Source organism: Charadrius vociferus, unplaced genomic scaffold (assembly GCF_000708025.1).
Source record: "Charadrius vociferus isolate BGI_N301 unplaced genomic scaffold, ASM70802v2 scaffold34, whole genome shotgun sequence".
NCBI classification, from domain to species: domain Eukaryota; kingdom Metazoa; phylum Chordata; class Aves; order Charadriiformes; family Charadriidae; genus Charadrius; species Charadrius vociferus.
This window is the reverse complement of record NW_009647989.1, coordinates 1,328,597-1,345,671: the sequence shown is the minus strand read 5'-3', so window position 1 is coordinate 1,345,671 and position 17,075 is coordinate 1,328,597. Positions and strand designations below refer to the sequence as shown.

General features: G+C 38.6%; 1 protein-coding gene across 1 annotated transcript in view; it reads right to left on the bottom strand.

Annotated features, from left to right (window-relative positions):
* The window catches only part of RAD51B (RAD51 paralog B), a 418,545-nt gene that overhangs the window by 396,689 nt on the left and 4,781 nt on the right, over positions 1–17,075 (bottom strand). Inside the window, exons 3-6 of the mRNA XM_009883484.1 lie at positions 15,665–15,781; positions 8,890–9,026; positions 3,490–3,609; positions 2,210–2,393 (exon numbers count right to left, since the gene is read on the bottom strand). Coding sequence (XP_009881786.1) covers positions 2,210–2,393; positions 3,490–3,609; positions 8,890–9,026; positions 15,665–15,781 — 558 coding nt within the window. The remainder of the gene's footprint in view (positions 1–2,209; positions 2,394–3,489; positions 3,610–8,889; positions 9,027–15,664; positions 15,782–17,075) is intronic.

Genomic DNA, 17,075 nt, shown 5'->3' with positions numbered 1-17,075 from the left:
AGACTGACTTCAACTCCTATCAGTCATCGACTCCAATTTTTTTCAGAGTCTCAGACTGAGTCCCCCTACTTGTTGCTCAACTCAGTGTTTAGTTGCACTTATTCTGCCGTGAAGTAAGTGTTGCATATTGTTTCATGCGCCCAATTTATTAGTGATCTAAATCACTTTGCAACCTTACTAACGTTCGTTTAATCCCAAATTTATATTTATGATTTTCTAGGTAAGTAAAAACATCTGAAGTAATTCCAACACAGTTATTTATAATTAGAACCTCGGATACTCTGTAACCTCAAGTAGCAGAGGTTAATGCAACGTATGCGACAGCAGACTTATCTCTAGTATGCTCCAACGCTCGCGGATGCGTAACACACTCTGCTGTTGGATTTTGCATGTTACTCATACAGAGCCCTGCCTAGGGATCTGTGCTTGCAAGGACCCAAATCTCTAGCCAAGACATTCCTACAATTCTTAACTAATACGAGTTACTACAGTTTATTTTGTAACATAAAATTTAACAAGTCTTTAAAATACTCCAGAACCAACTCACAAGGACTGCATGTTAAATGAAAGTATAGTTGGATTTCCAGTGAGTAAATTGATAAACCTAATCAATAGGTACTTTAAAAATATACAAGCTTTCAATCTGTGTATTTACATATAATTACACGCATCTCTAAAGATTTTATTCAAAAGGTAAGATATCTCATAGACCAATTCAAAAAGACAGAGCTGTGACCAGGGCACAAGTTCCTGCCCAAAATTCCAGAACTCCTCACCGAAGCATTCACAGTGAGAAACAAGGAGAGCACCAGCACACCAGGCACCGCAAATGCCTAAAAGCATTAACGTAAAGAAAACCTTTAAACTTCGAGCTTTATTTTCTTCCTACATAGGATGAATAAGATCGCAATCTTGGGCTACTTCATATTGTCCAACTCTAAGATTTTTCTGAGTATCAACACTGTCCCTCTGACTGTAATCAGGGCAGCAGCCTGAATTGTCAGAGGCTCCAATCCAGCCCAGCTTCCCCATTTTAATGAAGGTGGAGGGGGGAGCAGGGGGTGTCTAAAGGAGAAGAAAAGAGAGAAATAGAGAGAAATAGTATCTTCCCATAAAACTTCTTCCCTTTTTCAAAGTGTTGTATAATATTTTCCCAAAATATGAGAGCATACATACTTACAATTCTTCCCTGGCTTTTAAAAGCACTATAAACGTTATTGAGTGCACTAACTAGGACGCTATCTTTTGTACCTGAACTTTAAAGGCACTTTATACAGGGTTTAATCTTCTTCATCAAAAGCCTTTAGAAATTACACTGCAGAAGGAAATCTATTCCTCTTAAGTCAGCCAGTTCCAGACCTCTGACGTGTATATTTCTGGTATGATTCTGGTATGTGACCTCAGGAGCATCAGAGGGAACAGGCCCCACCAGTCTTATGCAAGTTCTTGCCACAGTTTTCTCTGACACTGGAGTGATGAGTAGGCTACCCATACTTGGAAATAATTCCAAGAATTGAGTCTCAATGACATCTTCTAAGTTGATATGATCCTCAGTGGATCATATAATGAAGGAACGCACACACGCATTTATGCAGCTTACATCTTCTAAAGCATTTTTCAATCAGGTCCACCCAGTTCCTGCACTGATTGTCCATGTCTTCCTTTGTATTTTACAGGCAAGTCTACAGACAAGGATTTGCTGAGCTGTTACCTTCCTTTCTGCATTAATTAGTATACAGTATCAGTCACAAAAGGAATTTATGCTGCTCCAGAGTATAAGGCCTTTTGAGATTCCAGCAACTTAAGTAGAAGGGACAGCCAGAAAAGATCTTCACCTAGTCAGACTATGCACTAGGTAGAGTAAGCATTGCATTAGAAGGGAACCATCAGGGTAAGCAATATTTAGGGGCAGCAAAATAAAATTCGAGATTTCAGAAAAAAATAGAAAAAAAGCACTGAAACACAGCTGAGAATCTTGTAAACCCTTATTTGAACTACTAAATAAATAAAAAATTAAAAACCCAACAGAATATACCAAGCAGAACAGTTACTATTTCCCCCATTTCCCAACTGTTTTCCAGCTGGTACCTGCTTGAAGATTCCTGCTAGAAGCTTTTTCTGGTTTTCATCTTCCTGTCATTTTCATTCTTCTCAGATTTTATTACTTGATACTGTAAGGCAAAAATTTAAGAAAGGAGGAAAAACTTACTGGTATTGAGAACTCCTCTGCCAAATACTTCAACATCGATGCTCCTCTAGCCAAAAAGTTACTTCTCTCTGCCAGGTTGCCTTGGAGTTTTGTGTCAAACTCCTTTCTGACAACTGAAGCAACAGAGTCAATTATTATGAGTTTAACTTTCTTTGAAATAATTTCTTCTTCCAAAGACATAATCCTAAAAAAGAAAAAACAACCAAAAACCCCAGTCATGGATAACATTATTTACACAATAGAACCATTTTGTAACCCTGAAATTGTTTAAATAAAAGGTTTACTTTAATCAGCTGGAAGACAACCCCTCTTTTTCCCCCCCCTCACACACCACCTCCACTAACATCTGCATGTGTTGAAGAGATTTGGAAAGGAATCTTAGACTCCAGGAGACCACATAACCCAAGGCAGGACCCCTCCAAAAGAGAAGTTTGGAAGAACCTCTTGTTAGCAACACTATGTTGTACAACCCCTGAATGGCAGACAGCAAGTTAAGCGGACACTGAAACTGTGCTTTTTTTCCTCACAGTAGGAGCATCGCACTGCCAACACCAGAATTGTTTGTGTCCATACATGCAGAAGGTCAAATCCATTTCCATGTACCTCCAAAGACAGCAGGCCAAACCTAATCCATTGATAATACACTACTAGCTGTCCTTCAATAAAGCTGCACTAGAAGAAGAAAATATTCTTACAATAATTCTCCCACTAACGTAAAATACACAAGATTGTGTTAAAATATAACTTAGTTCATTTTCATTGCAAAATGTGGCCACAAATTAACTTAACAACATGACAATACAACACTGCCAAGAACAGCATTCAGGCTGATGACTGCGAAACGATTCCTCCTTCCCGGTGCTGGAGGGGTCCCAGTCTTCCTGGAAGTAAATTGTGCTTTGGAGGAGCAAACTCCTTTCAGGGAAAAAGTAAATCTTATACTATGGTCTCTCCACAATCCAAGACAAGATAAGACCTGTCACATGAACATAAGACCTGTCACATGAAGCCCTTTAAAGGCTTACAAGGATCAGATCATATAGAAATTGTCTATCAGGAATTAGAAAACATCAGGTGGATTAGTCACACACTATAAGATGAGAAGAACAATGTCAGACTTTCTGTAGCAATTTTACTTTTTTGAAAGTCATGCTGTTATCAACATGAAAAGGCCTCAGATAAATGAATTACTCTTCATAAAACTTTGATATAAAAAAAATTATTGTTATAGACAGTCCAGTCAAAATGGTCTTTTTTTCTTTAACTCTGGAAAAGAATACCTCTTTAGTACACTGCCACAGGTCAGCTCTCGATACAGGTGAATGCTACGGGTCATGCAGAACAGCTTTTCATCGGAGTCAAAATAAGTAGGGAATCTGTTTCCTGCTATCTCAATCAACCTATCAAAAAACCAGAAGGCATAACACTGAAAAAGGAATAGTGTGGGATAATAAGGCATCAAGTATTCAGAAAGCAAACCTCTGAATGATAAGCAGATACCAAGTAATAATGGAAATCCTTTTCAAAGGAGACGCATACTTTAGCAGTCAGACTGAAATACTGGAAGCCAGAACAGTTAGGTTCTCTTCCCAGTGATGCTAGAGTCAGTCGTACACTAGGGAAAGACATAATTTGTCTGTACGCAAAGAAACAGCGTATTTGCTATAGAAGGAAACTGCAAACTTTACAGTTACTGAATGCAAAATTCTTTGAGATTTGTACAAGAGGTTCCATTCAACGGCAAAGCATTGTCCTATTTTAGTTATTGTATCTAAATATTATTTTCATTACCTCTTTGTAAAAAGGGCTTATAAAAGCTTAAGAAAATATACTTTTTAGAACACAGAGAGAAAAAAAAAATTAGCATTGTGTCACAAGGTGACTGAGGCTCCAGCTGCCAGGCAGCTACAACTGAACATCCATCCATTCGGATAGCACAGGTACAACTGGCATGGCTGAAATAATGAAATGACTAAACAGTTTAAGTGGCTGCTTCACTGATAGAACTGAATGTGGGATTCCATGATTAAACGTTCTCCATTACCTTATTAGCAAATTCATGACCCTTCAAAACTTTGAATTACAATTGTTAAGCATACCACTGTTTATTATCAAAGTAGACTAAGGAAGCGTATCAGATAACTGGTGATAACACCAAAAGAAGTCAGAGGAAGTTGGGTATTTACTATTTGTTGTCAAAATACTTTTATATTCAGAAACTATGCTTTGAAGAAACCTCACGCACAGACGTAAAACTAAACAATTTACTGATGACAGGCCAACATCTTCAGTTAAATGAGATTTTATACATAAAATCATAGACTCTTCAGAAGTCAATGGAACTAAGTTCTACCCCTCTGAATACAAGGTGATTTTATCTAGGTCCTTAAACAAATGATCCAAAAATTTAGCTTAGAAACTCATAGTTACAGTCTGAGCATATTTTTTTACACTATGAAGATTTTGGTTTTTAACAACAGAAAATACTTAATTGTATTTTAAGCAGACATATCCCACCCCTTACAGCTTGAGAAGAGTGGCATCTAGTGGATGACACCTGTGGGCACAACTTAATCATTATCTTCATGCTTTTTATTTAGGCCTTTTTCATTAAAACCCAAAACGTTAATGCTATTTTAGAAAAATTCTTTTAAATCACTTTTCTTTGGTTTAAAAATAGAAGCACTAAGTTTGAATGTTAATATACCTATCCTGAGCAAGTAATTTCATTGCAATAGCCTGAAGCTCATTCATTAGATACCACTTATTACATCTAAACTTGTCCTGTAGAACTTCCAGGGATAGAATCTTGTCCTTGCATTTGTATAATTAATCATGCAGACCATTTTGGCAACAGTAATCTGTTATTCAATGGTCTGAACAAAATGAGATTTCAGTACACTTCCTAGTGGGCATAGATCACAAAGAACATCGTTACACAGACTGACTTAAAATGACACACCAAAATCTTGCTGAGATCGCAGTACTATTCACAGAGTTCCATGCAGGTTCAAAGATCTTTAAGATCTAAATCCTGTTTGCCATGATGAGACCAAAAACTGCAGAAAACATGTTCTCTGCAATCAGGGCAGGAGCCCATGGGGTGGAAAATCCCTGTTTGTTCTCAGCTTTGGTTCACAGAAATTTCTACCCAGTGTTTTTCACAAGCGATAAGTATGGCTAAAGAGAAAAGCAAGCCAAACAAATTATTTTCAGACTTTCCAAATGTCTGGTATGTTTTCAGTTAATATCTGGCGAGAGCTGAATTGAATTGCTACAAAACTGATGACAACAATCTTGATTTCCAGACTTACTATGGCCTTTCCATCTACTTGTCCTAGTGTCCGTGTTCTGACAAAGCTGAATGACAGACACCATCTGCACTATTACGGCTTTCTCTTACATGACAGGAAAATATATAAATTACAGAAAACAGTGGCATATCTTAGAAGACCAGCCTCAATTCTGACCACTTTTCTCAGCATTGCTATTAGGTTGAACTGAACTGTCATGTTAGAGTAAGTAATAAGACTATGAAAGTTTGTGGAAGCAAAAAGCTCCCTGCCCTGAAACCTGCCAGGCAGAATGACAAGAGAGAAGTGCCTTTTAGCAAAAGAAATAAAATTAGCAAGCTTTATGCAGTATCCTTCTAGAAGCAGCACGGCATTACAGCCAGTATGACAGCTACAACTTTGCAACCGTCAGCCCTAAAATGTAGCAGGGTTGCAAACACTCTTCCCAGGCTTTCTGATACAGACTTTTGAGTTTTAAACAAAAATAGTGCAAGATAAATGTCTCCACTAACCCCTCTAAAATAAGCTGCTATTAAATGAATATTTGCTCTCTTATTAGAAGTGTTTGGAACAACAAAAACAAACTTCTACTACAAACTTCTGCTACAACTACTTTTACAAACTTCTAAGTGTGATCTATTAACAATACATGATTATAGAATCATAAGAAAATTGAGTTTAGAAAGAGAACTCAGGAGATCTCCAGACCAACTTCATGTTCAAAGTAGTGTCAGCTATGAAGTCAGAACAAGTTACTCAAGGCTTTACCTAGTCATATTTTGAAAGCATCCAAGGATGGAGGTAGCACAACCTCTCTGAGCAACCTTGCCAATTCCTGAAAGTCCTTACACTGAAAAAGCTTCTCCATATTTCAATACAGAAATGCATTTCAGCGTATGCCTGCTGTCTCCCTCCCATACACCACTGTGCCATCTTCTGAATGGCCTCTTCATTGGTAGGGGAAGGCTGCTGTTAGATCCCCCCAAAGCCTTCTCTCTTCTAGTCTGAGCAAGCCCTCAGTCTCTCCACAAAGTGCACCAGCCCCCAACCATCTTGGTAGTCCCCAGCTGACCTCCCTGCAGTTTGTCACGTCTTTCTCAAACTGAGAGACCAAAACTGAACACAGGATCTAGATGTAGTCTAACAGGTACCAAGAGGATAACCACTTCCCTCATTCTGCTGGTGCTGCTCCTTAGAGGTTGCAACAGGGAAAGTATAAGATATAGCTTGTCTTCTGAAATTGTGTTTCAATCATTTCCAACTGAGCAATACTAAATATGATTTAATACATAAATATTCTCATCCTTAGTAATGATGTTATTTTTACCATGTTTCCTTTCTACATCCTAGTCTACTTTCAGCAGTTTCATCTTCACATTCACCCATTTTCCTTTTCTTTAGCATTTACTTTTAACCAACAAGTCTTAACTCACCTGTTGGGTCCTGCCCTTTTTTACTACCTACACTTCAGTGATCCAAAATAAAAATTAAGCGGTATGTAAGAAGGGAGCACCATACTTTACAGAGCCGTATCTTGAAGCTATTTTTAGAATCACAGAATAGTTAGGGTTGGAAGGGACCTTTAAAGGTCATCTAGCCCAACCCCCCCTGCAATGAGCAGGGACACCTTCAACTAGATCAGGTTACTCAAAGCCCCATCCAACCTGGCCCTGAATGTTTCCAGGGATGGGGCACTTCTCTGGGCAACCTGTTCCAGTGTTTCATCACCCTTATGGTAAAGAATTGCTTCCTTATATCTCATCTAAATCTGCCCTCTTTCAGTTTAGAGCCATTACCGCTCATCCTATCACTACACTCCCTGATAAAAAGTTTGTCTCTCCTCTAGGCCCCCTTACAGTACTGAAAGGCTGCAATAAGGTCCCCCCAGAGCCTTCTCTTCTCCAGGCTGAACCCCAACTCTCCTATGAGGACAGACAGAGAGGTGCTCCAGCCTCTGATCATCTTCGTGGCCCTCCTCTGGACTCGCTCCAACAGGTCCGTGTCCTTCTTATGTCGGGGGCCCCAGAGCTGGATGCAGTACTCCAGGTGGGGTCTCACCAGACCGGAGTAGAGGGGCAGAATTACCTCCCTCGACCTGCTGGCCACACTACTTTTGATGCAGCCCAGGATGCGGCTGGCCTTCTGGGCTGCCAGCACACATTGCCAGCACATGTCCAACTTTTCATTCACCAGTACCCCGAAGTCCTTCTCGTCAGGGCTGCTCTCAATCTGTTCATCCCCCAGCCTGTACTAATACAGGAATTCCTCCATATATTACACTTCCAGTTTAAAGTAAATCAAACTTCAGTGGATTTAACTTGACAAAAACAGGGTAAGAAACCACACCTTCTCATCCATGATACCTTCAAATGATTAAACAATGCAAATACATTTGCTTTGATACTCCAGATCCAGGCCATTGCTATAACTACTAAGTGATCTGAAATATATAAATTATTTCAATGAACCTTTTTCTGCCCATTTTTCTACACAAACAAGGATGAGACTACTGTACTTCTTGTCCTCCCCCGGACTCTTAACTTTTGAACTCATACATTCCGAAAAACAGTGACAAAGGAATAGACATCTCAAAACCAACAAATTCATCATGGTTTAGAAAAGTTAGCTAAGTAAATTAGAGCTACCTTTAATGAAATATTGCAAAATTATTTCAACAGGGGAAACCAACACACGCATACATCTAACTCTCAACCAGATACAGCATATAGAGTCTCCTGTCCATTCAGGAATTAGAATATTCCCTAAGTGTATTGCTGAGCAATTTTGGTGACAGGGGCGAAGCAGAAGATATTAGAAGAACTAGAGATGTTCTAGAGGTAATGGAGTATCACACTATATCTGCCACTAAGGATACAGGAGAAAAGCAAGATTACTGCAGAAGGAAATCGGAGGTGCAAAGTAAGAGCAGGGGGCCCCACTCAGCAGAAATAGGACAGAAATCTGAAGGAAAACTGTTTGTATCAGTCCTACTGTTCACAGAAAAACCTCCATTTCCTTTGCACGCAAAATGCTGAGCCTTTACATCCTCAAAACCTTCCTGCTAACTCCACAAACTAAACCACAAAGAAAAGATTTCAGGTACAGGACTGTTAACACCATTTATAAATTAGAGAGTGCGCCATCCATTTCATCATACCACAATTAGGATCTGCAAACATCATACAAATTAGAAAGGTGAGCAAATCTTTCTATTGAAATTAATTTCATCATCTATGGAATAACCGCATATATCAGATGAATGTTTAATAACTACCACAGGTATTTATTTTATAAATGCCTAATTATTGCTCAGAAAGTAATTGAAGGCTCCAAGATAAAAGGTGCTGAAGAAGTTGAAAGCAGGTATTTTAGAATTTTGCATCTTACCTTTCAGCACTGAATGCAGACTCTGTGTCAATGTATATAACAGCCCCATCTAGTCCTCCCATGCTGACAGGTAGCGTAGCCAGAACACTCATCATAATACAAAATTGAGTTTTGCCACAACCTGGTGGGCTAGTTAGCTGGAAGAAAAAAGAATAGTAACATAAACAAGAGATGTCACATTCATTTCACCCTAATGCTACTTTTAACTAAGAGCCATCAGCCAGAACTCCTCAAATTCTGCTCTTCCAGTTACCAAAGGAGACGGCGACAAAAAGATAGAATGCAGCCCATAAAGAGCAACTTACAGTTACTCGTGGATCTGTGCCTTGCAGTCAAACTCATCCACTGAAGAATAAAAAGTTCTTCAGACACAGGATTATACTTGTACTTTATTTCTTTGACATCCTTTGTTACCCATCATATTTGAGGTCCCCTACTCTCCCCTTCCTCTTACAAGATCTTTCCTAAAGCCACACCTAGTTCTCTTCCACCTCCTTCTCTGTGCTACCTTCTAAAATAGAACAGAATTAGAAGATTCACAGTTGACGTTCACATGACATCAACTGTCTTTAGAGCTGAAAACAAAGTCCAGAGCTAATGAGTTCACAGATATAAATGACTGCTTAGGAACCTCATCACCTTGGTTACAACCAGGTCTCACTTGGAAGTCACAAGGATGATAGCTTATATCCTGCGAAGACTGAATGTTCAATATGAACCACACAAATATACAAGACAGTCTCTGCATGCCCCAGAGACCATACTCTGCTATGCAGCATGTGTTTTGCCATTGGTGTTAACTCCCTATTACCATATTTTAACATGAATATCATTTAATGATATTGAACATGAATATCATTTAATGATACAGACAAGCCTGCCGATTTTAAGCTTTCACCTGTTCTTACTGAAAGCCTACTGCAGATAAGCAGTATTCAAAAACAGCACACTCAACTTGTGTGAAATGGTTCCAGTATGATTTTGATCCAAGAGAAAAACCACAAGGAACAAAAGTACACATTGTTTGATGAGATCCCCAGTTTCTGAGGACAAGATTTTTCTACTGAAGATGGCAGCATGCTGTTCTTTATCCACTGCAGACCTTGCAGAGTTTGCAAATGAATGCTGGGCTCTGTGTTCAGACAATCATAGGTTCATTACTGCTATTGTGTGTCTTTAAATACATCATCACATTCACTGCTGCTGGGAAGGGAGATGACAACATTTTAAATACTAAGAGGGCTTGAAGTGACTTTAGGCACTAAAAACAGAGTGATGGGTTCAATCTAATGCTAGCAGAGACTAAATAATAATGCAAGATAAAAGTAAGCCTCTCCAGGGAAGTTAAACTGCAAAATGAACCATACCTCCTCAGAACGCCAAAACAAGGTTTACACACAGAGCTGTTGTTTTAAATTAAAAAAGAAACCTTAAAATGCACAATAGCTTGTTTTTAAGTACAAACACCCTTTCACCACAAGATACTACAGTATCACTACAGTTTCATTTTAAGCAGCATCAGCATGACTTGAAGCACAGAAAATTTGCAGGGAAACACTGAGGGACTGCATTAGCTACAGTTACACATTAGCTACTGTTAACAGTTGGTTAAAATCCCTTTAATCACTTTTGTCTTTAAACAAGGCCTGAAAACCAACCCATATCACTCAATCTACTTCAAGCTTTAATGCAAGAGAAGCATTAGAAGATCTATGTTTAGAAGCACACACTGCATTTAGTGAATTACAGATCCGGAATCAGTCACGTTTATGCAATTATCTGTCCTCCGTCCATCGTACTTAAATTACAAAGCATCATATCAACAATAGCTGCCAGATTTTAATATGAACCCAAAGCATATATAAAAATTGCAGAGGCAATACAGATTCCTCAGGCTGTGATAACCAAGGAATCTCACCAGCTGTCTCTAGTTAAAAAGACGACTTGAAATGAATGAGGGGAGGGCATCGATCCAGTTGTTAAATTAATGTTTTGACAACTGTGAGGAGACATCATAAAAACATTTGTAGTTTCAGCCTTGCCTGGGAGGTGCATTGGAACCAACATTTATTTCAGTGGCTGATGCGGGAGCTAATTCAGCAGAGATCCTGTGAAAATGTCTGAGGAGAAGAGCATCATATGAGAGAAAGACAGGGAATCTTGCTGTACGAGCTAGTACAAAAAAGCAAACTAGTGTAGCAAGAGAGAATTTCTATTCCCAAAGACAACAATACCTCATCTTTTATCAGCATTCCTTTAAAGGGCATTAAAATGGGATTTTAAATAATCCACAGTAAATAATTTTAAAGAACTACCACATTTTATTGTAGTTACCACTGGGGTTCAGCAAATGTTTTTGAACAATACAACCTTCATTTAAAAAAAAACAACAACACTAAAATTCCTCTAACATCATTTAAATCCAATGTCTACAAAAAGTTTGCTTAGCTTGTTTTACTCTAAATTTGCTCTGATGAAAAAATAAAAATAAAAAAATCAAGTCCACCCAGATAGAAATGTGAAGACTACAACAGTTTTTAATTTATCTCTCCCTAATAAAATATACTTTTATTTTTCAATAAGCTATGTATTATTTTCTCTGGCACATCTGTAGGGTTTGGATGAAATCACAAGGAGCTAATTCTTCTTCAGCTACCAGGGGATTAAACTCTTCAATATTCATAAATTCATTACTTTAATTTTTCCTCATAGGAGTTAGCCAAAAGCTCTGACATCTGACCACAAAATTTCAGCTATGATTTAATTTCCAACTTAAAACCTAATAGCGTTTGGGGAAAAAAAAATGGTCTGAGACAGTGTAACACAAATCAAATCCCTCTGGCACTCAAAAAGCAAGCAGCTTTGGCTGTAAAAGATACCACCACGAGTCTTAACCCTGTGGCTCGTGTACTCAAATTCCAAGTTTCCAACCACCCTCACTGCTGGGTAAGGTAACAGGAAGACAACGATTTAGCCACACCACTCAGGAAGTAAATGCTGCACACAGCGTACTTTTGAAGAGAACTTCTCTCAGACTTAGAATATCTGCCGAATAAAAAAAATACTAAAGGACAATCTGCTGGTCAGCTATGCTCCAGTAAGTTGCAAAAGAGCAAATTAAAATTATTAAGTTCCAAAATCACTTGAATCCAAAAAGAAAGCGACCTGAAAGGGTTTGCAAGCTGCAGTACAGCATCAAAGCAGCAGCAGACACTTGATAGCTTTCTACTAAAATTTCATCTATCATGCTGAAGAACACTTGCAGCGCTGCCAAGCTTTCAAACTACTTTAGATCTCATGACTCTTGCAAAAATGCTTTTAAAAATCTCCAGAAACAGTCTTCAAATGAGAAACTCAGTTTCTGCATAGTTAATTGTTCTCCGTCTTTACATTTACTGAAAAACCCCTAATACATGCTGCTTTCCACAGTTAGGACCTAAAAGGCAAATAGAAAGCAATACACTTTTTTTATCCTCAGACACCTCTAATCTCTTAAATTAGTCATCTGATTTCTGGAGTCTACCTAGTTCTCTCTACAGTATTTCCGATTAAATAGTGATTATGCATCAGTATTGTCAATCAGGCATAAGGGTGCAACCAAAACGAGGCTACTGGTGGAAGGACGTAGTGCTTGTAGTTCTGGTCTCATCCACTAGATGTCTTGTACAGACCTCGACATCTCAGCCCCTTGCAGAGATCACCTATTCAAGATAAATGCATTAAGCAGGCCCTGTATTTTTAACCAAAATACGTTAGAATAATAAAAAAAAAACCTTAATATTCAGAAGAAAAGTTCAACATCTTTCCTGGCATAGTGCTTTTAATTCACAGTCAGATAAAAGTTCAGCCTACCATTGAATATATTAATTTCCCCCCCATGTACCTTTAAACACATTAATACAGATGTACGTATAGTACGACCATTCTTAATATAGAGTTTAGCAACAGTTTCACAGATTTACTCATATCTAAAGAAATAAATGTTTTAAGGAAACATTAAAAAAATAAAAATTGAGTATTGTGATAATCAACCAAACTGAGAAGGATTAAAAAATACATAGCTCTGGAAAATTAAGCATTTGCATTTATTTCCTGATGAGCATTATTTTATACTAGCTCAGGAAAATTATATTTGATATCCATGTTTTGATATCAACTGCTTGCAGAACTTCCTTTCAAATAATAATAAAAAAAAATAATAAAAAAAACAACACAGATCTTAGAAGTCAAAGATTAGCTAAACTCCAGTAAAACTCCCAGCATGTCAACCACTGCTTTTCCCAGATGTCCCTCTGGAGCAATGCCAAGAACACAGTAATCAGCAAGCTTAAAAGTCTATCAGTGCTCCAGAGCCATTCTATCTGGTCTTCAGGGAAGAACCTGTCAGACTGCACTGATAGCTGACTTAGAGCCATGCTTCGGATTAAGAAAAAAGACAAACATTCACAACATTGTTATCAGCAGCCTTGCAAATTAACTGTGCATCTCTTCCAACCCAAAAGGATCACATTCGCTTATTTTTTTAATTAGGAAAAAAATACTCCAGGATCCCCGATGTAAACTTTTACACTCTGGACATCTTTTACTTAAAATTGCCAAGCCACAGAAAGGGGGGCAAAATACACGTGGTTATCTGCATTGACCTACGGAAGGGTGACATCCTTTGTTGTGGGCACCACTAATGAGCCAGTCACAGCCTCAAGAACACGCTAAAGTCAGCATATCACAAGAAAAAGACACATCTCTATTCTACTTTTCTCCTACATCTGCAGCAGTGGCTCTGTATTTCAACTAAAGAAGCACATTTGTTTAAACAAAGTTTAAGCAGCATGTGAACAGCCATTCTCCATCCCCACTGAAGAAAAGTTAGCAGACCGGATGGAAACCCTGGAAAGCCACAAGTGAGCATCATTTCTTTTCAATCATGGGCTGCCTTATTTCATCAGCTGACTGCATGAACAGTATCAAAAAGAAAAGAGGTCAAACAACACCTAGTGTGGCCACTGCTTTGCTGCAAAAAATATTTTGAAGAACCAAAAACTCATCTCCTGCTGAAGGTACTATCCTTCAACAGCAGAATAATAATTACAATCTCAGGACCCTGCATATCACACTGCTACTTCTAAGAACAGTTCTTTCTCCTTCAATGAAACAGAATTTAGCAAGTCTTTTCTCCCAGAATTTAAAGACTAGCATTACTATCTTAAGGTTAAGTTCTTCCAATTCAATTTTCTTACAGTAAATTGGTAACAAAGCTAGGACTAAATATGAAGAAAATAATTCTGACAGATCAATGTAAATTAATGGATGCGTTCTTAACCATTTTTTATGGAGACCTGAATAGTGTATATTCCTGTAAATCATATATAAAAATAAATACTCAGAATCTTCAAGTAGTAATATACCCTCATTACATAAGAGTCTACTAGAGCAGAAACTTTTATAGTCCAAACTCAGTGCTGCTTAAACGCTAATATGTTTTAAGTCACTATCAGATTTCATAACTGATTTCTATCCGAGATCAAAACCAATTTAGTTTGATTATATGATGTGGAAAAAAAAAAAATTCCTTAACTTCACACTTCTACTCCTCTACTGTGGCAACTTGCCACAGTAAACAAAGAAAAGCACTTGGTAAGGACTGTTAAAGTGTTTAAGGAAAAAAATGGCTTCAACCTGTCTATATTCAGAGCATGAGGCGCATTATATATTTTTCCACTCGTTTCAAATGCACAGCTGAATTCAGAACTTTAAGACAGCAAGTATGGCCACATCACATAAAACCAAGGTCCAATCTAGCTCTGGATTCTGTCTCTACCGAGGGCCAACAACAGATGGCTAGGGTAGTAACAGAAGAAGAGGGCACACATATATTGATACTCCCTCCAATATATACATTTCTCTGTCTCCATTTGTAGCTCAGCAAATTCCTAAACCAGAGATTGCGTCTTTGCATTTTTATACTACTCGGTGACTCCTATGAGCATCCACACAAATCCTTTCCAGATTACAGAAACTGTGCAAGTTGTGATCACTTTCTGCAAGGCCACAGAGAAATCCAGGTACTAGAAGATTAAGTGTTCCTTTGTTCTTAAAACAAAATACTAAGCAAAAAAGTAGCACTGCATCCAAAAGCCAGAGAGTGACAGAGTTATACATAGATACGCAATTTGCAGCGTTGCAACATATGCGCATATAATACAGGCCTTAATTACTCTTTTAAAAAAAGAATGCATTACATACTTACTGCATAAATTCATTACATTTATATATAAAAGCTTTGTAAAGTCATTCTCATGCCTATATGCTTCACACTTTTGTCCTAATTGCTTGTTGTACCTTCATAAAAACCTAATTACTTGGTAAAATCAGAGTGAGTCATTATTAAAAGGACAGACTCCTGATTCAGTACTGTGTGCTCTGACCACGAAACCACACTGCAACTTTCCCACTGTAAAATCAAGCCAATGATTCTCCCAATTTTCTTGGGAAAATTTTCACTTTTTTAAAAAGAAAACAGGATCACCAGATTGATTTATTTATTTAATTCCTTCATTTTCTTATTTACCTGACATGCTGGGGGGGGACGGACGGGACACACCAAAAACAGCCCCCCAAAAAACAGCCCCCCAAAAAACACAATTAGAAAAACACATTCTCATTCAATTTTTTTGTATATTTTCTGTTTAAAGCACGTGACACAAAACAGTCCAACCTATCTGTGACTTTTGACTTCTAGGTGTGTAGCTGCAGTAAAATATGTTAAACAAGTTACCTCTGTGAGGGATCCACAGGGTACCCCACCATGCAAGACTTCATCCAAACTATGCAGCGTGGTGGATAAAAAGGCTGAAGAGGGATTGACAGACGTCCTCAGTTTCATTTCATAAGCCTACAAAAGGAGAGAAAAAAGCAAAAGAAAACACACAAATCAGAAAACACGTGGTTTTTAAATGGAAATGGGAAACTTCTGACATTTGCTTTCATCAACCTGGAATGACTTAACACTTGCCAATGAGCAAACTATTCTTACCTTCAGCTATAGTCCCCTCTCAGCTCATCACCCTTCCTCGCATTTACATCTCATGTATAGCTCACAGAGTAAATTCAAAAGTTTGTTTTATCTCCCTCACCACAATATTTAATAAGTCTTTAATAATCATGTTTCAAAGGTTTCCTCTGTTTCTGTTCAACAAGACTTGCTTTCAACCCGTAAAACACCAACTTTAAATAAGGAAACACTGTATGTATGGTTAGTGACCAATGCAGAACATTCACATGAAACCTAAAACGAAGAACTCGGGGGTTGGACTAGATGATCTACAGAGGTCCCTTCCAACCCTGACCATTCTGTGATTCTGTGAACTCCTTGGCCAATGTTTGTTACCAATTTGAAACTACCTGGGTTCAAGGAAAGGTTTGGTAAAAATCCTCAAGACTTTGAACAAGCCTGGGCTGATCCTGTAGCCATTTAAAATTTTCCACTTTTTTGAGGAAGACTAGTCAAGAAGACAGGACAGGTACAGAACTGAAAATAGCTGAATTCCTGGTTCCTCCACTGACTAGAGGAACTGGTCCAAGCTCAGAATTCTAGTTCATAAGAATTATTCTAATTTGGCGAATCAATTTAAACCAGACAAAGAAGAAATGGCAAAATGGAAATGCTAAGATGGAAACAACAAAACATGATGTTTCCAAAAGAAATTGTGCTGCTGGGGAACGTGAAGCTCAAGGGCAGCTCTGTCTGCAGTGATCATGAAATGGTGGAATTCACATTTCTCAGGGCAGCGAGGAGGGAGCACAGCAACCTCACTACCCTGGACTTCCAGAGACCAGACTTTGGCCTGTTCAGGGTTCTGCTTGGTAGAGTACCGTGGGATAAAGCCTTGGAGGGAAGAGGGGCCCAAAAAAAGCTGGTTAATATTCAAGGATCACTTCCTCCAAGCTCGGGAGCGAGGCATCCCAGCAAAGAGAAAGCCGGGGGGAAAACACCAGGAGGCCTGCACGGATGAACAAGGAGCTCCTGGCTAAATGCAAACAGAAAAAGGAAGCCTGTAGAGGGTAGAAGCAAGGACAGGTAGCCTAGGAGGAATACAGATGTTTAACGCCTGTGTTGGTGTCGTGGTTTGGCCTCAGCCGGCAACGAAGAACCAGGCAGCCGCTCGCACCACTCCCACAACCCTCGG